The sequence below is a fragment of the Aptenodytes forsteri genome, unplaced genomic scaffold (assembly GCF_000699145.1).
Source record: "Aptenodytes forsteri isolate BGI_AS27 unplaced genomic scaffold, ASM69914v1 Scaffold106, whole genome shotgun sequence".
Taxonomy (NCBI): domain Eukaryota; kingdom Metazoa; phylum Chordata; class Aves; order Sphenisciformes; family Spheniscidae; genus Aptenodytes; species Aptenodytes forsteri.
The window spans coordinates 1,815,466-1,841,407 of NW_008794080.1; the positions used below are offsets into that span (position 1 = coordinate 1,815,466).

Genomic DNA, 25,942 nt, shown 5'->3' on the forward strand with positions numbered 1-25,942 from the left:
TCAGAGGTGGCACATCACCTTTGATGAGCTCTGGAAGACTAAGTCAAATGGCTGCCAGCTTTACTTGATTTTCCTTTGTCCTCCATGCTGGATTGAGGCTTCAGTTTTAACACTCACCCTCTGGGGCTAACCCCCAGCAGACAGGCACACTATTGTTCCCTTGCCAACTAGAGGAGCTGTTGTTCAGTCACATGAAAAAATTCAGCAGAAGACTTAGTATTAGCTGATAAACTTATGGTGTAATGGTTTTAAACTGAAAGGGAAAATTGTTCCACTCAAACTGGATTACATTTTTCAGAATTTCTTTCAGTGGAGAGATATATCCATTTCCAGATTTTGGGCTCAGTTCAAAATGAAACCTTTGTGAAATATCTGTTATTTCCCAAAGGACAGAATTCTCAGTTTTGCCCAGTTTGGTGCGCATATGGAATCTATACTGCCAGCATCCTCCTGCTGCTGGCAGGACAGGAACTGCGGACTAGAGATTCACCTGATCTCCCGTAGGTTAGAGAAGAGCGGCTACTTCAGTGACTGACAGCTGAGGTTTAGCTTGCTCATTGAAACTCCAGGCAATACTCAGTCCTAACTCCAGGACTAGAACAACGTACAGCTAGGCGCTACAAGGAAGCCAGGTGCTCTTCAGCTGAACTCCGACATTAAACTGACTCGTTCTGTTGCAATGGGAGCTTGAGTTATGGCTTATGGCTCCATTTCTCAAATAGAAATCCTTCCTCATATATGCAGCCACTGGCAAATACAGCAGCTACTCTTCCAACTGCAGTTGTCCTGTTGATCGCAATGGAGGATATTCTGATCTGAGGCTGAGCATTTATCATGCTATAGCAACACTTACGGCTGGCTGTAGAGAGATTTTGGGAAGATTAATTTAGTCTTTGTGAGGAAAGCTGTGAGGATTAAAAGATGCAAGTACTAAATTTCACTATGATTAATAATCCAGACAGAAAGTACTGGAACCTTCTAAATAATAGAGGACCTGACACCTGTTCACCCCATTGCACTTTCTAGCGCTTTGTAAGACCCTTCTGAAAGAATGAATGGATGCAGTGAATAAACTGGGAGTTCTCTGCAGCATGTATGTACGTCCGTGTGCATGCAAGCATATGTGTCTCTGTGTGTGTAAGTTTGTATACACTTATATGTATATATGCATGTAAGAATAGAATTTTAGTATAAGCAAGTATCACATAAATACTTAGGGGTTTGTCATGATTTTTTATACAACGACAACTGTTTCACCTTTTTTTCTCTTCATACGTCTGTGAGCCAACACAAAAATGTCATCCATGAGTGCAGCCAGCTTTTAACTGTTACTTGTTACTTATGTTGTCTCTTATCCTCTGACCAGAAGCTTTTGTGGTGAGATGCCATGAACAGACATGCACACTCCTCCGTTGGTGCTTTTTCTCTCACTTAACTGTCACGCCTTTCTCCTCTCTTCCCCTCCCTTCCCTGTCGAACATCACTCTTGCATAACCCAGCACGGAGTTCACGGAGCGTTTCAACCCCAATGTCCTGAAGGACTCTGCCCTGTCTACACACAAACCCATTGAGGTGAAAGGCCTAGGCGGCAAGGCTACTATAATTCACGCCCAGTATAACACCCCGATCAGCATGTATTCCCAAGATGCTATCATGGATGCAATTGCAGGCCAGGCACAAGCCCAGGGTGGAGAATTTGCTAGGTAAGGTTATTTCCTTGTGTGGAATGCTCTTTTTCTGCATGATACATCTAACAGTCCTTACGTGCATGACATGGCAGCTCTTCCTGGACTCTTTTTTCTGGAGTATCTTACACATGAAAAGTACAAATCAATCCTAGATAGTGTTTGAAAGCACTTCATTGTTTTGAAGTTAAAAGGATGGATAGTTAGAAAATGGAACATTTCTTTTTTGGTATTCTTCCTAGAACTGGTAAACCCCACAAAAATTTATCTAGTGCTCTGTATGACATTGGATGGCTTCTCATTTATGATGACCGTGCTTGGTAATAACCACTGTATTATATGCGTAACTAGAAAGAACGGGAAAGGGGGGGGTGGAATTTTTATTGATAAATGAGGAATGCAAAATATTTACTTAGTACTGGCTACTGTTTTATTCTTCAGAATGGAGTGTTGTGCTGTATTATCCCTATCCCTAGTTTACATACTGTACATGTGTCTCACGCATATCCTTTGGACTGTGGCAAAATCCATTGATCTTTAATAATTCTGCTTTTCCAATGCATGTTTCTGGTGATCTTAGCTGATAAACTTATCCACAGCTGTTATGACTTAACTGAAATTACATGTGCAATGAATGTAGCCGGGTTTCTCTCTTATTGGGTATATTTCTACCCAAAATAGAACTTACCTTCTTTTCATGTGACACCAGAATAATAGGTATAGCAACACACTTTGCATATGTTAGCTGCAGGCTTATTCAAAATGTAGATGTTTTATGTATTTGCTTGTGCTCCCTTTTACTGGCCATTTCTTTTCTCTTTTTTTTTATTCTCCGCCCCCCCCCCAATTTTTGCACCAATATTATTCTGTTGTTCATCACAACTCTCCCTAATGATGGATCCCAAACAATACCTTTAGTTGGTTTTGACCATGACTCAGTGAATCTCCACAGGTGTAAGCAGACTCGTATTTCCAATTAGCAAAGTACAATGAAAGAAGTTCATTCTATCCGTGTTCTTTAAAATGGTTCACATCTTTCATAGGCATGGATTATATGAGACATTTTATGATGTATTGGCATTTTCTACTAAATGCTGTAACATTATAGCATAGAAATAGTAATGTTTAAAAATGTTACCTATTTAAATGATCGGATGATTATAAAGTTTCACTGCTGAGCACGTGAATCCTTTTCATTTTATAAACAGCACATTAAAAGAATCTCTCAAATGCAGTTCCAATCACAGGAGTGGCTCTTCTGGACTGGAAAACATCATCATCTTTTCCCATCTGTGGAAGAGATCAAAACACACTGTGTTGCAGGGAGAGGAAAATGCCCTTTCTAGATAATCCCAGATAGGGTGAGAGAAGTCTAAAGAGTGCAACTAGAACTGGAAGATCAGCACACTTTCCAGGGGGATTAGGGATTTGTCTTAACATGTAGAATTGTGAAGTAAAGAATCTGAATAATTAGAGAGGCTTGATTCATAAACCATAAGGTGGTAATGAATTATATTAGTATATACATGTATCTTGAAAAGAGCCAAATGAATGGATACATAGATAAAAAATAAAAAATAGATTTTCATGGACTGTTGAGTCATTGCACCAGTAGCAGCAAGAGCTGTGTTAAACACTAGCAAAAGCCCTGTTCTAACTTTTTTTTCTCATTTTGAACCTGGAATCCACCTATCATATCGGTGTTTTTGAAATGAGAAGATTATTTCCATTAATCCTTTTGTATCACACAGTTCCAGTGGAACATTATTCTTTGCAGACAACTCCGTGACTATGTTCTCCCCTGTAACGTTGCAAAAAAAGTTTTTCTGCAAGATCAACTATATAAATTACCATTTAAGCTTTGCCTTCATTTTGGAATGTGACTCCTAAGCCTAACATTCACCTGGCCCCAGAAGAAACCAATGTTTCTATTCCTATGTGCAGCCAGCTGCAGGGGACTCTAAATCTGCTGTGCTGTGAGCTACAGCCTGTTTTGTAACTTCTTTTTTTTAAACTCCTAACACTTATCGACAAAACAATTTTCTCAGTAGATTGTTTTATTACAACTAACACAGCATTTTTAATCTAGATATAAAGGCAAGGTTTGTGCTGATATAACAACGGCCTACCCATTGACTGATACTCATTCGATTAAATCTGTAACTCATTTCCTTAAGGCATTGCTTTGACCTCTGTGATATTCTGAACTTTCATTTGCAGTGGAAACTGAGGATGTTCTTTAGTTCGCTTAGTTGATCAAGTCCGAGATAAGATTATGCTTAATGCAGAAATATTTATATGAGAAGTTTGTCATATAAAAGCAGACCAAATTGTGTACTGATTCATTTTGTCTCCATTCTCTGCTTATAATTTGGTCTCAGCCCTTAATTAGTCTTCTTTGGGCTTTTCATTTTACATTAGAGATAAGTCCTGAAGCCGCAAGGTGTATGTAGGATGGTAAGCATACTCAGACTGCAGATCTAAAGGGCTTCTGTTCTTTTTGGCAGACAATAGCTGGAAACATGGCTTACTTCTTTTATCAGTGATGAAGAATAGACAGGCTTAAGATAAGAATTCATTTTCTAGTTTGACCATTTGAAATCAGTGGTGTTTTAACTTGAGTCAGTGAGATCAGAATCGGGCTCATGTCACTTAGAAAATAACCCACACATACTGGATCACCGTGGAAAACACAAAGGAAAGCATATAAGTTATTTATACTGCAGCTATTCAGACCTCATGCTGGAACTTAAAGGTAGAAAAATTTGAATGCCCTGACTTTATATCTTTTCTCACTCTGTGTTGCTTTGTTTTAATTGATTTTGGTATACCAAGAACCAAGAGTTGGTTGCAGTAAAACCATGCGGTCCGTACATTTCAAGTACAGTTCTGTCAAACCTCTGCTAAATTCCATTATGCAGTTTTAGCCAAATTCACGAGTCATGCAAGTGGACATAAATCCAACAACTTTATCAGGATTAAGATCTAACAGTTCTAGCAGCAGAATCAATAATGTGATTGTACAGACTAAAGTCTCATGTGTGCTCTACAGTAAGTCAATTTGGCTGGATAATTTACCAGTCTGCATGAACTGTTTGTTTGTTGGGTTGGGGTTCATTTTTACCTCTTAGAGCTTTCTTTTAATCATTGGAATCAGTCTAATATCTGAAATCACAATATTTTGTTCTATGTCTACATCAGGGGTAGAACACTGCAGTGTTCCTAACTTTTTACTTATTATCTACTTAAATAAAATCTGAATAATGACTCCAGGGAGTGAGTCACATGGTAAACCATAGTTTATAATGAACTCCAAGGAAAAAAATCACATTGCTACTTATTCAAAGAGGTTTGACTGTCTTTAAAGCTTGTTTTAATGTTAATAATGTGTGACTTGTATGATGAAGGGAAAAAGGGGGACAATTTTTTATTGAATCCTACTAAAATACCTTAGGATATAATATGAAAAACCTTCAAAAGTTCTAACCCATTTGAGAAGAATTGTTTTTCAGTAACATCAATTTAAAGTAATATGCTTAAAGATGCATGATATTTCTGCACATACACACCCAGATGGAAAGAAATTAAATTAAGAAGAGGTATAACAGAGGTATTAACATGGTTATGTGCATCTTTAGGCTGTCTGTAAGAATCAACTGTCACATTTAGGTTTATGAAATGCTCATAATCAGCGATGCGCTCTATTTTACACATCCATGCTGAGTGGCTCATATGTCCTAATTACTCATCTACAATATAATTATGATTTTAAAAAAAAGAAAAAGGCCTGTTGCATTAAAGACAGAGTTGGAAATATTCCAATGTATTGCATTAATTTAGTTCAATTTATAGGAGTGTGTTTCACTCTTCTAGGGAAGGTTAATTCACCAAGCTCCATTTCCTGCCTTAATCATCTACCATACGGATATTAATATGTCATATTAATGCCACACATTGCTACTGTGAAATTTGTGGTCCAGCCTCTAGCGTTTTTTAACTACCTTTAAGCTAATGATATATCTATACATACACTTTTAAACTGCTTTTTTGTATATTGGTCATAATATAAGAACAAAGCATTTCAGCTAGAGCATTTAAACAAAGGAATTTGAACTGTCCATGACTTGCACACCACCGTTGCCACAGTAGTCCATGGTTGAAATCAGCAGTATTATCTATCCAGTGGTTTATTATCCAGACTACAGCAGTCTGCAGCTGTGAAATTTGCTATCACATACAGCAGTTTTTTAAGCTTCAGCAGGATTAAAGAGTAAGTCTGGGGATATAAAGTTAACTGTTGGCCAAAACCAGGCAGTCACCTATGACAGAAATACAGGGCAAGGTACTGTGTGCTTAGTCAGTGCTAAGACATAGGCCTGAAGTGCCTCTGGGAACTTGAAAATGGGGTCACCTTTGGGGGAAATTTTACTGGACCCTTTACAGTGACAGAACTTTTCAGCAGTAGCCAAGAGTGAGAAGTGGCAGCAGAACGGTCACAAGGGAGTTGCTGACTTACTTTTGGTATGACAGAGTATCTCTCTTCCATATGAAGACTACTGCGTGAAGTCAGCAGAAGGCAGAACTCGCTGCTGCGCTTACTTCCCTGCCTCAGCAAGCCTTTCTGCCGTGTGTGAAGGGCCAGAAGAGGAAGACTACTGCTCTCTCTCCCATCTTCCACCTGAAGAAGGATGTGGCACTAATTTGTCCATTGGCGTACATGGGAGCAACACTGGTGGAAGCCACTGATGGCACACCCTTCCCAAAATAAACAAGTCCACATTTTGCCTTCCATACCTGCTAGTGTTTAGATATTGTAAAGATAGTGGTCTAGGACACGTGAGCTAAAAAAGGAGCTGGAAAATGCTGCTTCCTCCTACAGGGCATCTTCCATGCTGAGAGACATTTTACATAACTTCTATGTTTTGTGGCAGAACTTAAACTGAAGAGTCAGGTTTTTTCCTAAGCTGTGCTCCATCACGCCAGTGATTGTACTGAAACATGTAAAAGAAAAATAATTGGTTTTTGTACCCTGCTGGATCCTCAAGAAAGTGAGAAGTTTGCATATACTGGCTGGCTGGCTGGCTAGGCCTCAAGTTAATTAACAACTCGAGTTGAGTTGTTAAGCCTCAACTTGAGGCTTAATGGCCTCAAGTTGCGCCAGAGGAGGTTTAGATTGGATGTGAGGCAAAATTTCTTTACTGAAAGAGTGGTTAAACATTGGAAGAGGCTGCCCAGGGAAGTGGTTGAGTCACCATCTCTGGAGGTATTTAAAAGACGTGTAGATGAGGCGCTTAGGGACATGGTTTAGTGGGCATGGTGGTGTTGGGTCGATGGTTGGACTCGATGATCTTAGAGGTCTTTTCCAACCTCAATGATTCTATGATTCTACTGGGGGTTATGAGGAATATAAATACTCCTCTAATAAAAAAAAAGATCCTAAAGAGATGGGGTGCTTTTGGGTCCATAACATATATAAGCACACATCTTACTTGAAGAACACAGCCCATGTTATTGTTAGGTGCAAATCCATTAAAACAGCGTATATTATGCATTGTTGAAGAAGAGGAGTGTGTCAGCTGGAAAATAGTGATACTTAAGGCACTATCTGGTAATATTTTTTATTACAGTGTACGTTATTGCTGTGTGTAGGATATCAGACATGCTGCTTGGCTTTTTCGTGATTCCTCTCAGGCTTTCAAATCACAAACCCAGCTTCTCTGTAGATTTTCTCTAAACAGTGGTATCTTAGAGAACACTAATTTTGAGCCTGAACCAAGGAAGCAACTTTTATAGCAGGTGACTGCTCCCGGAACTTTATAGCAGTGACTTAGTTGGACCAAATGGCCCTTAACTTTTAACAGAGCCATTTCTCAATTTTCATGAAGTTGAGCATGCTGCTTGCAAAGCTCTACATGGAATAGCATGTTAAAGCTGTTACAATAAATCACTTGCTTCAAAAATAGACCTTGTCTTTAGAGAAGTCATGGAGCCAAGTTACTCCAAGCACACATCATTCCTTCAGTGTATATTTCTGCAGCTCTGTTAATACTTAATTTTAACTGTATGCTATGCAGAAGTTATTTTCGCAGGGAAAAAAAAGCTATTAAGTTACTAAGTCTGTTTCTGGCTTGCATCATAAATCAAAGAGAGGTTACCTCACTTGTGCTACAGAGCTTCGTAGCTTTGACTTTAGGCGGGCAAAACTGGAAGTTTCTTCCTGGATATCTCACTTTGCAAGGTGATTAGAGATGTTGTAAGACTTCGAGATGCATTCTGCTGTTAAAGATTTCAGATACAAAATATGTCTGCGAGTCTTGAGTGCAAGCCTAGACTTCTTATGCTTCACATGTTTAGTAGACAATGAATCCAGAGTTATGGCAGCTGGAAGTTTAATTCAGAGTTTGGCAAAGAATAATCATCTCTAGAAAAGACTATAAAAGCCTATCACATTATTTTTACAATGAAATATGTTTTTTATTTTTAATTGCAACCTTAAAATACACTGGCCCAAAACTGTAATAAGACATAACATAAAACAGTATCAACATGAAGCTGCTTTTATAAGAAATAATATGGGACAAGAATGCTCAGAGAAATAAATGTTTTTGCCTGGCATACTCTCCTTTATCACCACACATTATTCTAACCACCGTAAGCTTGTGGCTGCACTGGCTGAGGAATTGTGAACAGACATTTCCAAGCATTTTCACGCTGTTTTGAATGTGCAGATCTGAATGATAACAGGCCATTTCAAAGATAGAATGAGCCAGAACATTCTTAATTAATCTAAAATTGATCTATGTATTTTTTTTTAAAAAGTGATGTTTTCAAAGCTGTGTTTTGGAGTGCTGTTACTCTGGATGAGAAGCTGTAAGACCAGAGAGAGGTTGGGATGAAAGCTACCATGTGCTGTTTCACAACGTTTCACTTTCTGAATTGCAGTACCCTGCCTATTAAAGATCCTCACGTAGACAGTGCCTCTCCGGTGTATCAGGCTGTGCTTAAAACTCAGAACAAGCCTGAAGATGAAACCGAAGACTGGAGTCGCCGTTCTGCCAATCTGCAGTCTAAGTCTTTCCGCATCCTTGCCCAGATGACTGGAACAGAGTACAGTAAGTCGAATAAGAAAACATCCCCCTCATCCTGATTTTAGATTCATGTCTTTATTTTCTTCCCCCAGTATTAGCAACTGATACTCAAGGACGACTCATGTCCAGCTTGTAGTCATTGTCAGTGAGGGCTAAGATTGGAGAACCCTGGACGTAACTTGAGGGAACTAGGAAATCAAAGTGTTTAATCTCACCTTATGCTTATGAAGAAAACTCTTTGGTCTGCCAGGGGTCTCACCATGAAAGTACAACAGACTATGCAGTAAAAGAGCATTCGGGACCCCATAGTTGTTCGTTCTTACGAATCAAATCTCTGCAGTGCAATCTTTCATTTTCCAGCAGCCTAGACATACAAAGCTGTCCGTTCATTAGAAAAAAAGATAAACAACTTATGTCTCTTGTAACAGTCTTTTATAGAAGTGACTTCCGGAGGTCAAAAAAAATCCTGGATCACCATTTGTATTGAACCTGTGGTTCTCTATCATCAGCCTTATTACCTAAACCTAGATCTACTATGAATGTCATGGGAGCTTGAACTTTGTTGCCTGTTGCCTATGGAAATGTTTTTCTGGCCACCTGGTACTAACCTCAGAGCTTGTTTCTGATCTAGAGAGAAGGAAGTTCAGGGACCTTTCCCACATCAGATTCATACGAATCTGCTGCTGCCTTTCATGCTTTCCTACAAAACAGCAGGCCCTCTCTGTAGAATCACTGCCTACAGCTGTGAAACATTGCTAATAAATGAATGAGAAAGTTGAGAAAGCAGCAGTTGTAATAGCTGCTTTCCTACTAACATCTTTCTTCCTGGCTCTAGGGAACTGCTCCTCTTCGTGCTGTTCTTACAAAATCTATGGCTGCAAAGTCAGCATGAATGCACCTTTAGATAGGCTTTTGATATGTTTCTAAAGAACTTATAATTTCATCATAAAGCCAATTCCTTCCTTCCTTTCTTTCTTTTTGAACTGAAACATTTTTTTGCCTGCAGTGCAAGATCCAGATGAAGAAGCCCTGAGGAGGTCAAGGTAGGCAACTCTGAAAAATACAGCTTTCTCCTTACTGATAACCAAATAATGTTTTAAAACAGCATTAATATGAATGTATGTTATTATCTTTTTGTCTTAAAATACTCTAATACATTTACTTAAAAATCACTAAAATTAAAATGCTATCCATGAGAGGTATTTGAATGAAAAGGATAATGAAGTAGCATGTTTTTAGGAAAGACAGTGCAAAATTCCTGAAGTGTGTGTTCAGATCTGAAAGCTCTCTGCACATGCAACTTTCGTGTACTTTACTGGGTGTGTGAATGCAATGAGTTCCTAAGACCAAGCCCTGTGTAACTACTTGATTGTGTAACTGGATGAAAATATATATAATGTTGTGATAGCACAGAAATTTGTGAGCAATTTATTTGGATGACCCTGTGATTGACATTTGATTCTCCTGAAATGATACAGTAAAGGACTTGTTTCCATCCATATCCATAATCATTTGCTTATGTTTTGTTTGGAATAAATACAACCCAAATTTGTAGAACATGGAAGCACAGGACTGCTTTTGCTAGTGGATAAATGTGCTTGTTTCATATGATCTACCAAAAACACTGAAAAAGTGGATATGTTCGGAGTTATAATAAGGAATTAAAGAATTATCATGTTATGTTGTCCTACACAGCTGGGAAATAGATTTATTAGAGATTCTTATGTTGAGCTTAAAAACTGCAGTTGAATCAGAGTGTCCTGCATGCAAGCCTGATTTTCTGTTTGCATACTTCAAATCCCTATATCACGTTAGCTACCCGCAGCCGCTGGCTGGGTTTATGATGTGTTTGATACTCAATCCACTTTCTCTTCTTTTTCTTTTTTCTATTTTTTTTTTTCTTTTTACTGCCACATGGCTTCTATAAAGGTTTTGAGCTTTTGATCACAGTGCAAGTTACAAATGTTGAATCAGTGAGAAAGATGTCTGTTGTCTTCCCTGTGAAAATACAAGTATACCTTCAGTTTATGTTTGCTATAAACCTTCCATTGCAGTTCACCAAAGTTCATGGCTAGGTGCCTGAACATCAGGCTTGATGTTACATCCCTCATGGATTTATTTCTTCCCTCAAATGTGCAAGCCTAATTCTTATTAAATGTATTGCGCGTTATCTGTTTTGATGTAATAGCACACACCCAAATACTTACTATGATGGCATTTAAAGCATTGTGCTGAACTTAACAGTCCCCCCTACACATCTGAGAGTAATACGTTGTTTTAAAGAAATAATCTTTCTAGCTGTAGTCTGTGGCTTTGGAAAATACCAGCTATTGGAAATGTAACATGGTATTGGATATGTTGAAAATAATTATCTAGTAACACATCAACATATGTAAATTGCACGTTCTATTCAGTGTAACTTAAAGTACATGACTATATCCACTGTGCTTTGCCCATTTTCTGCAGTTTTGAGGTATCACTGTTATCCTTTTCTTCACGAGGACAGTTATAGTTACGAGTATATTTAGGTACAGCTGTATTACCTAAAGAGGTTTAAGGTCATTCATTGGTAGTAGAGGCAGAAAGGAATATATACTACGTAGTTATACGGGTACAGTGCAATTGGCATGAGCTCTGGTGCAAGGAATGAAATGGGGTCTCCTTCCTGCCTAACTGATAGTGCTTGCCCCATCTTGGTGGCTTGGCACCTACCTCAAACGTTGCACACACTCCACTGCAGATTTGGTAGCAACAGCCCTGGTTATGCACGCATCCATCATATACTGCTCCTTTGGGCCTATGGGACCGCTTCTGTTTAATCTTTTGGCAAGGCCCCCGCCACTCTTGATTTTGTAAAGGATGGAAGGACCTATGTCAGATGCACAGAATCCATATTTTAACTCCACTCTTCCAGTACAGTAATGGAGTAGAAACTCCTCTTCAGTATCTACTCCAGACAGCCTGTACAACCACATCTTTCTCCATGCCTACAGTTTGGGATCCCCTGGAAGGCTTCCTGGGCTCCTGAATGAAAAGGTTTCCATGGAACTGTGGAACCTGAGTCTTGCCAGATTCAGTGTTGCATTAATCCCATGCTGTGCTGGCATTCTGGAAAAATCCTTCACGTTCCAAAACTTAAACTGTCAGAGATTTCACAGTGTGGCGAATTTTGGTCTCGGGGCATGCTGTGAGCAATCTCTCTCTGGTGCTTTCTCTTGTCTCTTTGTGTCAGATCTTCAGTGTAGTCAGCAAGAACTGCATGAAATTGTGATCAAATTTCTTCCAAACACTTGGGAAAAAAAATATTGGGGTAAAAAAAAAAAAAAATACATGTAGCTTATTTTTTGCAGAACTGTTTTACATAATAGTCTCTTCTAGATTGTTGCTTCTAACTTCAGGACACGTGCTCTGAACAGAACCCATAAAGCTTGCGAATTTTCAGGTGGCAGAATATTCCTTTCAGTTAACGTTAATAAGCGCATTGCATGACTGTCCTTTGCTCATGCTACTGCTATTTTGAAGGCACACATAAGATTATAACTTGCTATGAAAACTTTCCATTGCTGTTGTGATGATTGTTACGGAATATTTTCTGGAAAGATGGTATCCATTTCAAGCTGAACAGATGTTTCTGAATACCTTTTCCTTGAATGGAGGGGTGTCTCTTCAAAGCAGTAAGGGGATTCTTAAATTTCATGCAAGACCCACTGTAGCTAGTATGCTCCAATGTAACTTGAAAAAATGCCATCATGAAGTTTCAGCACTTCAGTTAGGAATACTTTATATCTTTTGATTACTTAAAAGCATAAAAGATAGCTTGAGAAGTCATACATCAAGACTCCTTTAGGAGTGTTACTTGCATGACACTGTGTTATTAGGAACAGAAGATTTAGAAATATCAGTGAATTTGTTGGCATTTGCTCTGTTTATTGTTTTGTGCTTTCTTCAGCCTGAGGAGTAAAACCAGCCCAGACTGTTCATTTCTGTTTGGCTGGTTTCACTCTCAAGTTCCGCTGCATTAACAGAATTGTCTTACGTTTTGGGTGTAAATAATGAGGGGAAAATTACCTTGTTTTGCAAATAACAAGAACACTTTATTTTCCATTCTGTTTGATCTGCTTCTCCTTGACTGTGCTCTCGTCCCACATCCTCCTCCTTCCCCTTTTTATTTACAAAACCTGAATTTAAACTATAGAACATCTAGAAGAGATTAAATCCTCGGAGGTGCTTACAACTTGATCCAGCGCCCCAGTCTGCAGTCAAAGGTAGCTAGGGCTGTGCGCAGGAGGTGGCCAATACTTCACGGGACTGTGCTTTGAAAATCCCATGTTATTTTGCTTTTTGACACAAATGATGAGAAATATTTATGCCAATGTCAACACTTATACTCATTTATGCTGAGAAAAGCTATAGAAAAGTACTGCTGAAACCTGTGGCTGATGGTCCTTACAGGAAGGACAGCAGGATATATATAGGCTGACCTAGGTATTACAGAATGGAAAATATTTGCATTAATTTTGCTCTTGTCTGGAGTTACTTTCACTGACTGCTCAGTGGGGGCGGGGGGGGGGGGGGAAAAGCCGAGTGACATCTGCTGGCAGGAAAACAATGGGATTACACTGCATTTCTAGCAAAAGCAGCCCTGTAGTACCAAGCACAAGTCAAAGAATATGAAGTTATATCAAGTTACTTCTCACAAATGAATAACTGCAAAACCGTTCCTGCATGGCCCAAAAAGGATCAAAGCCTTCTTTGTGCTGATTTGAAAGCTGAGGAAAAAAATCCAAATAAATTGCCATTGCCCTAGTTATAAGGCAGGGGAGTGGTAGCCATGGTCCCTAACCCCTTTCTTTCTCCCTCCTTTCTTTCTTCTCTGTGTCTCTCTCTGTCTCTGTCTTTCTCTCTCGCTCTTTCTTCATGCCACAGGGAAAGGTTTGAAACGGAACGTAACAGCCCACGCTTTGCCAAATTGCGCAACTGGCATCACGGCCTATCGGCGCAAATCCTTAACGTTAAAAGTTAAAAGCCCACATTTAGCAGGCAAATACATGAGACAGAGAATTACAGTAAAAACTTAACTGCTGTCCTGAGTTAGAGCCTAAGAGTGTCACACACACAGGGAAGACTTTCTGCTAGGGCCTTGCTCCGAGTGCCTGTCTTCTGTAGATTTCTGTTGTTAGCCTGGTGTCCATTCACTGTCACCAAAAGTAAAAATCATGATACAACCCGGTTCGTGTTCTTCATTATAAAGTAGATTAGCTTTTGTCCTTTACTATATCAAATGTAACTTCAGTATACAGGAAAACATCACTATTGTACTCTCTTGACTTTAATTCTAGAAGAAAATGAGAGGGAAGTTATTGACAGTATTTCTTTAGGAGGAAGAGGAATGAGACTTTTACTGAGTTTTACTGCTGTAAAGAATTAAGTAGGAGAAAGAGAGATGAAAAGGAAAACTGACTGAGCCTGGCCTAGACTTTGCTAAATGTAAAACATACTTGGTTTGCATAGTTGAATGATGCCGTTTGAAATAACGTATTAGCAATGTGAAGTTATATTTCTTCAATATACTATACTGGTAGAAGTCATTTGCTGAAACCATTGTGTAAGTTTTCTGTTGGAAACCTGAATTTGTCCTTATATGAAAGCTAGAGATAGCTGTGGTTGCTCAGGACCTGTGAGGAAATGTCATTTTGCTAGAGGTGATTTAGGAGTGAGAAGAATATATAGTATTACTGGTGCACTGAAGTTTTTAAAAGCATCTTGTAAGTTTTAAGGAATATGTAAGTTTTAAGGAATACGTTGCCCATTCTGTATTGCTCTTGCTTTGACTGTCATTATATGAAAGCTAGAGATAGCTGTGGTTGCTCAGGACCTGTGAGGAAATGTCATTTTGCTAGAGGTGATTTAGGAGTGAGAAGAATATATAGTATTACTGGTGCACTGAAGTTTTTAAAAGCATCTTGTAAGTTTTAAGGAATATGTAAGTTTTAAGGAATACGTTGCCCATTCTGTATTGCTCTTGCTTTGACCCACGTTTTTTTCTGTATATAGCAGCATGCTTTATCTGAAATAAAAGGTTTTAAAACTAAAATAATTATGTGCCTGTTTTACACAGTACTTTATTCTGTTTTAAAACAATAACTGCTTCAACTGATTATTGAAAGAAGGAGAACTATTCTTTCCACAATAGAAAATTTGGTCAAAAAGCTTTCCCCTATTACCTATAATTCTTACTGACCTTTAAGTTATCTGAACTAGAATAAACCTGACAAAGCAGTTGAAAGAACAACAACAGAAATGAACAAATATTGTATTAGGTGTGAATGAAAACAAAGCATAATTAATAGATGTTAGATGACAACCTATTGATAATATCGTTTAGCGTTTCCATTTGAATAATACGCATTCTCTGGCAATAATGTATTAATTTGTGCCCATGGCGAAGGCACTTGAGACATTGCTGGTCCTTAGAATGGGATCTTTCTGTTTCGGCATTACAACAATGTCTTGCTTTTAAGCTGTGTCAGTCAAGATATGGCAAACCTATATCAAAGGCCCCCAAATATTTCTATTTTCTGTTTGAAGTACTCCAAGAGCAATGTCACTTCCCTTTCTAGTTTATGCTCCAATCATTAAATGAAAAAAAAATGCACCTAAATTGAACTGTTTGTGGTTTCCATAGAAACAGTTGATGTTAGCCCTCAACAATCTGCATTAGGAGTCCTTAGCACTGATTGAAGCAGAAGTTTCTGGTGATGAAACACTGGTCTCTGCAATGGAAGGTTGACTCTGTTGCAGCCCTGCCTACAGCCCTCAATTTTTTTTTTTTCATTAACTTCTATAAACTGCAAATTAGGTACCTTTATCTGGTAGCAGTAATTCTGATTAGAGAGATTAGCGCATGAGATTAGATTGAAACTCTCACACTTCTTGCCGCTTCCAAACATCTGGAATTTATATCAGCAGTCCATACAAGAACAAAGTTCATTCAAACTCCCATTGTTTTTCTGTGTTATAGAAGGAAGGAAAAGCTACCGTTCATGGAAGATTTTTGCATGAATTGACCAAATACCAGAGTGTTTAAAGGAAAAAGAAGTTAGCTATCATGCTTTAAAACAAAATAGTAATTTTTGAGTATTATTTAAGAGTACATGAGCACTAGTTCATTTTGAAATGCATTTCACTTTTCTTAGATAAGTACCATAGCAATTCAGTAAGCACGCCATTTAATACACAACATTCATTTATGTTTTCCTTATGGGAACACAAACAGATTCTGATCACACCATCTTATTAATGCCTCTGGAAAATCAGCATAACTGCATGAAATAAGAGCAACGTTTTAACTTTTCCTGAATGTTGCTAAGATCAAACTTTGGTTCAGAGTGGGTGAATTTTATTTATATATGGGAAATTTTGATAGAATTCAAATATCAATAGGCAATTAACTTTTTTTATAAACATCAAATGTACCTAAGTAAAAAAAATCTTCCAGTTCTAATTTGCAACCAAATTAAATGGTTTTCTGAATAAGTAACAATACAGTGTTTTCACTTAAATAGGAATTGTGTATCCTTAATGTTTTATGAACATAATACAGATACTATTTGTTTTTAATAGTCCTAGTGCATGTACTGTAATGGAAAAGAAAATGTCTAGATTATATCTCAATGTTGACACTTAATGTTATTTTTAAAGGTATTTTTTAATAATCAGAAAAGCATAGTTTGATCAGATATGAAATTAATGCAGATGTAATTAAGGAACCCCTTCCCCTTAGCTCTGTTTCAGTGGATTTAATGATAAAAATTCAGTGCATATAAACCATGTAATCAGATAAATTGTTGAAATCCTTTTTCCTGGAGGATACAAAGTAGAATCTAAACACTCTCCAGGCTTGTAGAATTTCTCTTCTTTATGTAATTACAGAAAAAAGTAGTAGAAAAAAATCTTCAATAGTTGGTAACTTGGAACGTTTGCAATGATAAAGGCCTCTTGTGAAGGTGCTGTCATTAATCCCTAAGGCAAGATTGTTTATTACAGCATATTTCTACTGCTTAGTTGGGTCCCTCTCAAAAAATCTCCCAAGCGATGGGCTTTGTTAATTAAACTGTCAGTCAATTTTTTCTATCCAGTTCCTTGTTTATATTTAGACTTAACTCTTACTCCTCAAAAATATGCCTTTATGTTGTCATGGCGATCTTCAAGCCCAGAAAACGAATGTTACAGATCTTTCTTTATATAACTTTATAACTTTTTATATATAACTTTAACTTTCTTTATATAAATATTAAGAGGCCTTGTTTTTTCCCTCCTGAGTAGGAGGCAGACTTTTTCTGTAAGGTGGAGAAATAGGGCTGGATTTGTCATTCTACTACATCTCATTGCTTAGAGACTGTAACAGACTTAGGCCTGATAAGAAATCATTAACAGCTCTAAGAAACCACTAGCTTTGTTCCAGCAAAAGGTCAAGTCTGGCCTGGTTATGCCCTGTTTTTAATATGTCCAGGCTTATTTTGCTGTATGTTGCTTCTGATTGACCAACCCCATCTTGCAGTGTTTCTTGACCATTTGCAGAAGTCTGCTGCTTTGTCTAGGGAAATTAGTCTCAGTTAATGACAGCGAGGCTTAAAATAGGTTCCTGATTGAAGACTCGATGAGTCATGTAATTCTTTAAAATAGCACTGATGATAGGCAGGTATATCTGTCCTGCTGAATATATTTTGAACCATGACTGCTCTGCTGAGCAGAGGACAATGGTTGGTGACAATACTGTCTTCTAAATAGCCACTGTGCCAAAATAAAGTAAAACGCAGGATGTGGATAGTGATATTAACCCCCTGCCCCTCCCAATATTGCCAGTAAAGCATAGTGTTATAAGCATTTAATGAAGATACAGCAAAGCTGATGGCAGTAGGAAATCAAAACCAAAAGGCCTTCCAGGTAAATCTGCTTGTCTGGTTATGACATAGGGAAATGCTCATTTTCTGCTGTGGTATAAGACCGTTTGATCTAAAATAACCTGTTTCCTGACTACTGCTGCCTTGCCTTCTACTTAAATGGTCGCCTCCTCACCTCCTACGGCGCTTAGTTTGCGGCAGGAATACTGACTGCATGCAGTGTGTGCTGATCGGACGCGGCTAGAGTATGACTTTAGGAAAGCAGGCATGAGAATTTGACCTCTCTTCCTTTCATGCATGAAGAAATTACAAAAGGAGAAAGGTTCTGTGGCTCCTTCCCTTGCCTCCCTCTTTTCATGCCTGCCTGCACGGGAAGGAGAGTAAGTTTTTGCTATGTAATAAATATAGAGGTCGCTTTCTTTTCATTGTGGTTTCTCTCATTATGCACAACTGTGTGTAGTATATCCTCAGTAGCAAGGAACAAGTACTTTAGGGACTACTTTATCACTTTTGTAGAGTCCAACTCTTGTGTATCACAGCGCTGTCTGAAGCCTTCTTCAGGGGCAGAAGAGGAGACACCAATTTTTCACTTGTGCACTTAGGTTCCCACAGGGACTAAGTTGATTTTGTGGCTTCTTTAGCAGTGTCTAACATGAGTTTCAGTGACTGGGACTATCATTACACTACCATTACACGTATCAGAAAATACATGGATACTTGCACAAATTTTAGTTTGCAAAGTTAAAAAGCTGGAATTTTGGTATGGTACATAGTAGTACCAGATAATGACTTTCTTTAATCAGTTAGCCTTTAATCAACAGCTTTCTGCAATATACACAAAAATGAATTGACTAAAATTTGTTCTCGAGTACAATAACATTCTTTGTTCTACTGCTGCTTATAAAAGCCATCTGACACTACCAAGACAAGCTAAGGCACCTTGATCCCCCTCCTTCGTTTGCCAGAATTTCCAATGATTAGCATTGCTGACCTGCCCAATTGCCAAAAACTTCCGATCTGTACGCTAATGAGATTACCAAAATCCTTTTGAAAGATATACCTTATTTCTCCACAACAGCCCATGAAATAAAGCAGACTTCTATAGGTAGCTTTCTCGTTTAAGGAACATAACTGCAATAAAGAATGATAAGCACATCAGTTTAATATAGTCTGATCCCCACTTACCTTTTAGCACCTAAAGAGTGACAAAAACGTAGGAATAGTGAATCAACTCCGTCGCCTCTATGGAATTCTGAGTGAAATCAGAAGGGAAACTTGATAAAATAGAATGTCTTTCTTCCCCAAAATACTCCTGGAAGTTCTGTGGGGAAAATTAACTTAGAGATCATAAATTCCTTGTTTTCAAGCCAGTTCTCTGTAGAACCAATTGATTAAAGATGGTGACTGTAAGGTATGGTGTATCCACTTGAATGTATTCGCTTAAAATTGAAAGAGTGAGGCCTCCAAATGAAATTAGCAAATACCATGAAGCTTTTCCCAAAATAGTTCATAGAGAAAGTAATGTATAAGCTAACAGAGTTTGTTAAAGCTCAAGATTCAGTTGGGGGTGGGGGGAGTACTGACCTATATTTAACGTCTCGTCTTTACCATCTCAGTTTTCTGCATGTTCCTGTCCAGCACTTAACTTTTGCATGGGCAGAAATTAACATCACTTTCCTTCCTACTGTGCAACCTTTGAGATTCTTGTATGCATCCTTCCGCTGATGTAGATGGCTACCCAAGATACCAGTGCACAATGCTACCTTCCTCTCTGACTACTCCCGCACGTTGCCTTCAGTCCAGCAAGGAAAAAGCAGTTCTGGCATGTAGCAGGCTTTCCGACAAGCACGTGTAACCCAGAGGTACTCAGTTGTGGTCTGTGGATCATCAGACTGGCTCACAGAGCTTTGTTTAGGGTGAGCTGGAGAACTGGCTGATAGCATAGCACTGGCACTGCTTCCTTTTATTCTGCTTCTAAATTGCATTAATGTCAGCAAAATTACGCTAAATACTAATAACTTCCTAATAGTTCATTTCCACGTAAGCATTTGTAGTAGTTCACCCAGAATGTTATATGATTACAAATGAGAGAGAGGGAAGGCAAGAAAATCCTTAAGAGAATTTATGAAATAAAACGTAATCCACATTCTGAAAGAATGACAACTGCTCTAATTCATACCGCTTATTTATTTGGTTCAGGAACCGAATAGAAAGGACACGTTAGTGTATTACAGGCACCGCTTCAAACTTAGGATAATACCATGTAGAGAGGGTATGAATTTCCTTATCATCGATGGGCACAAATTAAAAAGTAGCTCTAAAAAAACTACCAGCTGAAATTGAGATCTATGAGTTCTTGTTCTTCTCTCAGCTTCCTGGAGAAAAGTGAAGTCATGATGAGAAAGAACACTTCAGTGAACGGGGAATAATTTCCTGGTGTACAAGACCTAAACCTGTTGCGCATTGGTTTTGTCTATAATGGTCAGGAATACAACCTGAAAGTCCTGATCCTGTGTTCAGGTGCCTGCGGGCAGATACCCGTGCTTCACCAGTGGGGCTGTAAAAAGCTAGAGGGAACCATTTGGATAAATCCAATTACACACTTAAGGCCAAGGTAGGGAGTAATTATCTGAAATGCACCCCAGCTCAAATTGCTCCACATACTCAGAATTTTGCAGTCTTTGTTCTTATTAAAGTGAGGTGTTTACCGATAAGATAAATCAGAGTACATATACTTGCATGCCAAATATCACTATGTAAGTCTTGGGAAAGAGTTATCTTAACTTTCACCAACATTGATGCTGCTGTAGTTCCAGCTGCATTTATTATTTGACTGTTAAATATAACAGCATACTAGTAAATGCCACTAAAATGCATCCATAAGAGGTATTTGCTTTGATTTTAGTGAGCTGCTTTGATTGAGTTCTATAGTACTTGTTGAGAATGAGTTGCTGGTTGTTTTTTCTTTCACGGAATATATGATAATGCTTTTCCTATTCTGTGGCACTGTCTGCACAAACCAGGATGCCTTCTGGGAGAACTGAATTTCCCTGTTTTGGAAAGCAGACATACTAGCAGGATCTATTGCAATCGTTTGGCGTGGGCTGCTCACATTCTTAACTACAGTGGCTGAAAAAGAGAGACTAGCTCTTCTTCTACCCCTTTTTTCTGATCCCAAGCTAAAGTTTTAACTAAACCAGCATGACAGTTGTCTTCTGTCCTCCCCAGTTAACTGCCTAAGATTTCTTTCTGTGTCTTACGGTGTCTTTGTTAAGATAACAAAAATATAGCTTGGGGGGAAAAAAAGAAGACAATCTCAATAGTTTTATATTCATCTGACCATGGAAAAATTCTCAGCTGCAAACACAGAAAGGTAGAAAGAGCCTCACTGGATGAGAACAGCAGTTAATCTAGCTCAGTGTCCAGTTTCCAACAGTGTCAGTATCTCATCCTTTTGAAGCAAAAATATTTGGAAGGCAATAATGAAATAGCTTTCACACAACTTTACTCCCAGACAGTCTATAAGAATTTTTTTAAAATTATTTTGACTTCTACTTCTTAAAAGGAAATTTGTAGGCAAATATGTTTATGTAAATATAAGTACATTAGGATGAAAGCTATTATAAGTCTAATAAGGACAAGTCCTGCAAATCCACAATATACTACTAGAAAAACAGAATTTTTAATTTCAATAGATATAGACCCTAATAATCTGTAAGTCTTAACTATTTCCTCTTTAAAAAAAAGGCCAGTATATATCTGTCAGATTCGATAGAAGACTATTGGATGATCAATACAGGAAAATACTAATAAACTGAAGAGTAATATTTATTAAAAATACCCATAATCTCTTATTAAAGAGGGTGAGAAGATATTTTAAATACTCAGTTGGGATTCAGGAGAGCTTATTTTGGTTCTTTGCCCTGCCGTGGGCCTTCTTTTTGACCATGAGCAATTCTATTAAGTTTTCGTTCCTCATTTGTAAAATGAGAAAAATGTTGTGTTGCTCCATGAGAAAAAACGGGAAAAAAATCCATTCTAGTATTTGCTTATTTCTTCAGTACTGAAAGACAGAGAAGAGTTGAAGGACCATGTGGTCTCTCGGGATGCCTGATGTTCCTTATGTCATCAGATCATCATTACAGATTAAATGATTCTGTGTCTACAGCGTTTTAATGGAACAGAGAGGAGCTATTCAAGAGAGAGAGTCTAGATCTGTCATTCTCTAAGGAGAAGGTGGATGGAAGGTGCGCAAGCTCCACATCTCAGGTCAGAGAAGAGTTGAAGGACCATGTGGTCTCTCGGGATGCCTGATGTTCCTTATGTCATCAGATCATCATTACAGATTAAATGATTCTGTGTCTACAGCGTTTTAATGGAACAGAGAGGAGCTATTCAAGAGAGAGAGTCTAGATCTGTCATTCTCTAAGGAGAAGGTGGATGGAAGGTGCGCAAGCTCCACATCTCAGGTCACCTGTTACATGTACATGTTTGTCTGGGAATCTTTTATGTTTGGTTTCCAAAAATAAAATAGAATGGGAAAGTATTCCAATGTCCAGTACGTACAGTTCGGATTCAACAGACTCATTTACTGGAAACGCTCTGAAGTTTCTTCAGGCTCTTCTTAGGATCCGAGAGCGCACACAAGCTTGGCTTGCAAATGAATTTTACATTTCGTTACTCAAACTATTACAATTCTTGCTAGTGTGTGGGAGGAAAAGACTCTATTTCTGTCATTTCATTCACTCTGTCTTTATGACCATATCATGTAGCATATTTTTATGAGAAGGAAACATTTCATCATTTCCTTTGTATAATATACTGTGTAATTGGGAAGACAGTATATTGCATAAATAAATCTTCTTTGAGATATATGTCCAATATTTAATAAAATCTGTGGGAGTTGCACTGTTCTCTCAGAACAGTCATTGACTAAGGCTCTTCTATCAAAAGCCATTTCAGCTGGGGACTAAAAGGGCTGCAGACAAAAAAACTATTAATATTAAATCTCTCCCAGATAGCTCAAAACTACTATCCACTGCTGTCAGTTACTTGAGCAGCCTGAGTAGCCCCAGAGATACAAACTGCTCATAATATTCTGAGCCAAATTCTTTCATGTTGTGAAGGTATCGACTTCACTGAGCCTGCCCCAAGGATGTATTTGACTCAAAAGTAAAATTAATTCTGCATTTAGTTAGCAGAAAGTGTTTGATTGTAAAGGCTGGGAATCCAATAGTCTGCTCCTCAAAATGCAAGTACTGCCAATAAGAGACACATCTGATCTTGAGCCTTTCTCACCGTTAGCCAAACGGGAATTACTCCTGTTGACTGGGAAGAGAAATAGTTCCTGGAAGTAAAACGGTGAAGAAGTACTGTGCGTGTGCCTTTTGAGCTCATCTTTCCCCTTACTCTCTGCCTTTTCCTTTGCTTTATTCTGTGGAAGTATGTTTACTATACTTCTCTCTCTCTTTTAAACCTTCACAACTCCCCTGCCATCGTCACTCAACGTTATCCTATACTTGTACGCTCATGGAAAAAGCCTTTGTGAAATCGTGACCTCAGTCAAGTGACGTTTTTCTGCATTCTTCAGTATAGCCACAGCTAGCGGAGCAGAAAAGTTTGGATCAGATTAATAGTAACAACAGAGGCCTGACGCTGCTTCTGCCTGACCCCAACTGCCTGCCTTTTGGTCTTGACTGTAATTTCTCACAGAATATTTGGTAACACTGGAAATAAACAGTGCTTTATTCTTTTCAGGCTGTGACTGTTTTTTAACATTCTCACGTGATTATGGCTTTGGTATACTAACACTTCCCCCAACACCTGCACAGTTTCTAATCCGTCCTTCTCTACCTTGCTTCATCCTGGCTTTCCTATACCTGACGTTCCAGTGAACTCACGGCTTGGTTACCATAAAGATAGTGTTTGGTTTCTCATTGCTTTAGAGTGGTGAACCAATTGATCGATTGGGGTATTTACTTCCAAGACAGGTTCTTCCGTTCTGACCATAATAACATTCTTAGTCAGGCAGCCACATCTGAGGGTCACTTCAGATCTACTTCTGGGTTTGAAAAGCTGGCTTCAATTCATGTATTTAGGGGTTACATTTTAGTTAGAGGTTTTAAAAGCTGGTAGAGAACACCTATGCCCAAACCTTTGCTGATGTAAACTGGACTGGTTTTTATAACTTTATTGGAGCTAAACTAAGGAAAGAGTATGTGACTGTACATATATATGTACATGTACATACATCAACACAGAGAGAAATATATGAAATACTACTAATAATGTGGAAAGTATTAAGAATAGTCTTCCAAACATAATGTAAGATAATGATTGGAGCCCAACAAATCCACATAAATAAATACTTTTTTCTTTTTTGAAGAACTTTTCAGAAAGAAGGTTCCGTTGGGTAAATGAGGACATTTGCTTTGTGTTTTGTAATTTTTAGATCCCAGTTAAGAAAAACGTTCTCATTTGGCGTATTTCAACATTAAACGTGTTGAAATTTCAGCACAGTTCCTTAAATAGGAAAGGACACGACCACCCGCTAAATTACTAAAATTTGAGACTATCAATCTCAGCTACTTAACTCAATTGGATTTCAAACTTGGGAGTCTAAGGCTAAAGGATTCTATTCTTTATGAAAATACCTATGTCTTAACTTCTCACAGAGATACACAATTGCTTGCACTTAAACTGATCAGTTATTTTTGTAAGCGTGTATGTGTGTTTACAGAATAACAGCCTAATTCTCTGTCACTGAAATTGAGGCTGACCTACTCCTCACCTCAGTGAAGGAATGATTTCACTTCTTTCTAATCCGACTTAGACTGAGAAAACTAGAACTTACTTGGGTAGGACAGAGAATTTTTAAGTGATGCCAGACACATATAATCCATCTTATATGAGTCTTTGTTAACCATTTAACTGCTTATCACTTCAAAATATTGGATACTTGAGGACTGCCCAAGTCTGATTATTTTTACTGCTTGGAGTTGGCATCAGAATATGTTCCGCTGGAATATTATTCAAATTTTCTTTTAAGAGGGAACTTTAATTAAAGTCAATACTATGCCTGAAATTATATACATACCTACAATGTCTAATTTGTAACTGTTAATTTTCCTTCATTTTACTTTAATATTGAAACAAAGTTGTTTGCAATTGACAAGAAGCATACTGTAAACCTGCACATTTGGTGGGTTTCACTTGGAGAGCTGAAGAGGTTTCTCACAGCTATATTTGAGTAACCACTCTAGGATGCTTTTTGCAACCAAACATTTCTCCTCAACCCATCTTCGTTCTCCCTGTTGGTTTTTTTTTTGCCACCACCGGCAACTGCATTTACTTTATTCATACTGTGTCCCCTCCTTTCGCAGAGCCAAGGAAAATTTTGCAGCAGCATCAGAAAACAGGTAATGTTTGCTGTGTGTGTTTGGCTTCCCCCCTATTCAGAGTTTACCTCCACTTTCCCCATGTTGTTCTTACCTCAAAAACATGAAATTTGTACACTGTTTGAGCAGATGATGAACGTAGCAGTTTCAACTAAGTGGGTTTGTCAGGCTTTTTTTTCTAATGTAGACTTCAAAAAGCTCTGTGAGATGGGGCAGGTGGGGATCAAGTTTCTCAGAACTTACAAACCTGAAAAATAAGCAGCTTTTATCAAATGTTCTTGAAATGGAGTACTGTCAGTTTGTGATGGAGTTTTAAGAACAATTTCCATTTTAAACTTTGTCTAGATTGTTCAAGATGTTTTTAAAATCTAAATAAGATTATCTTTTTAGTATTTTAAGAACATTTATATACCAGATTCTTGCATATCTTGATTGATCCTCGATGGGTTATGAGGTTCAAAACATAGTATCTCTGTAAGTAAGTTCTTTTGATTTCAAAAGTTGTTTTCTCCCAAAGAATCTCAGCACAGTTTGGAGTTACATATAGAAATGTATTGTCTTCTATTAGTTCATATGCTAAACCACACAAGTACTGAGACACAGGTACTTCTTGAGTGAATCCGACCAATTGCTTAATGGAGCAAAGAAATGCTTCTTATTAGTTAGTCATGAAAAGAATTCTATCTCACTGCTTTCCTCTGTCTTGTTGATTCCTGCCTAAACAATGTGCAACCACTTTTTATTTTTGTTTTTTATGAGACATTTGAATAAAGGTTGCATAGAGTTAAAATCCAAGTGCAGGCATTATCATTACTAACGACACAAGCAACGGCAACTGGCGCTTGGAACACTAGGGAAAATTGATTTTT

General features: G+C 38.1%; 1 protein-coding gene across 10 annotated transcripts in view; it reads left to right on the forward strand.

Moving 5' to 3' along the window:
• The window catches only part of LDB3 (LIM domain binding 3), a 129,430-nt gene that overhangs the window by 69,980 nt on the left and 33,508 nt on the right, over window positions 1–25,942 (forward strand). For 9 of the 10 annotated variants that reach the window (XM_009272432.2, XM_009272438.2, XM_009272445.2 and 6 more), the window contains exons 6-9: window positions 1,500–1,703; window positions 8,628–8,797; window positions 9,780–9,816; window positions 25,059–25,094. In XM_009272432.2, coding sequence (XP_009270707.1) covers window positions 1,500–1,703; window positions 8,628–8,797; window positions 9,780–9,816; window positions 25,059–25,094 — 447 coding nt within the window. Of the gene's footprint in view, window positions 1–1,499; window positions 1,704–8,627; window positions 8,798–9,779; window positions 9,817–13,699; window positions 14,367–25,058; window positions 25,095–25,942 lie in introns of those variants that run through there. The other variant, XM_009272501.2, reaches the window with a different exon arrangement.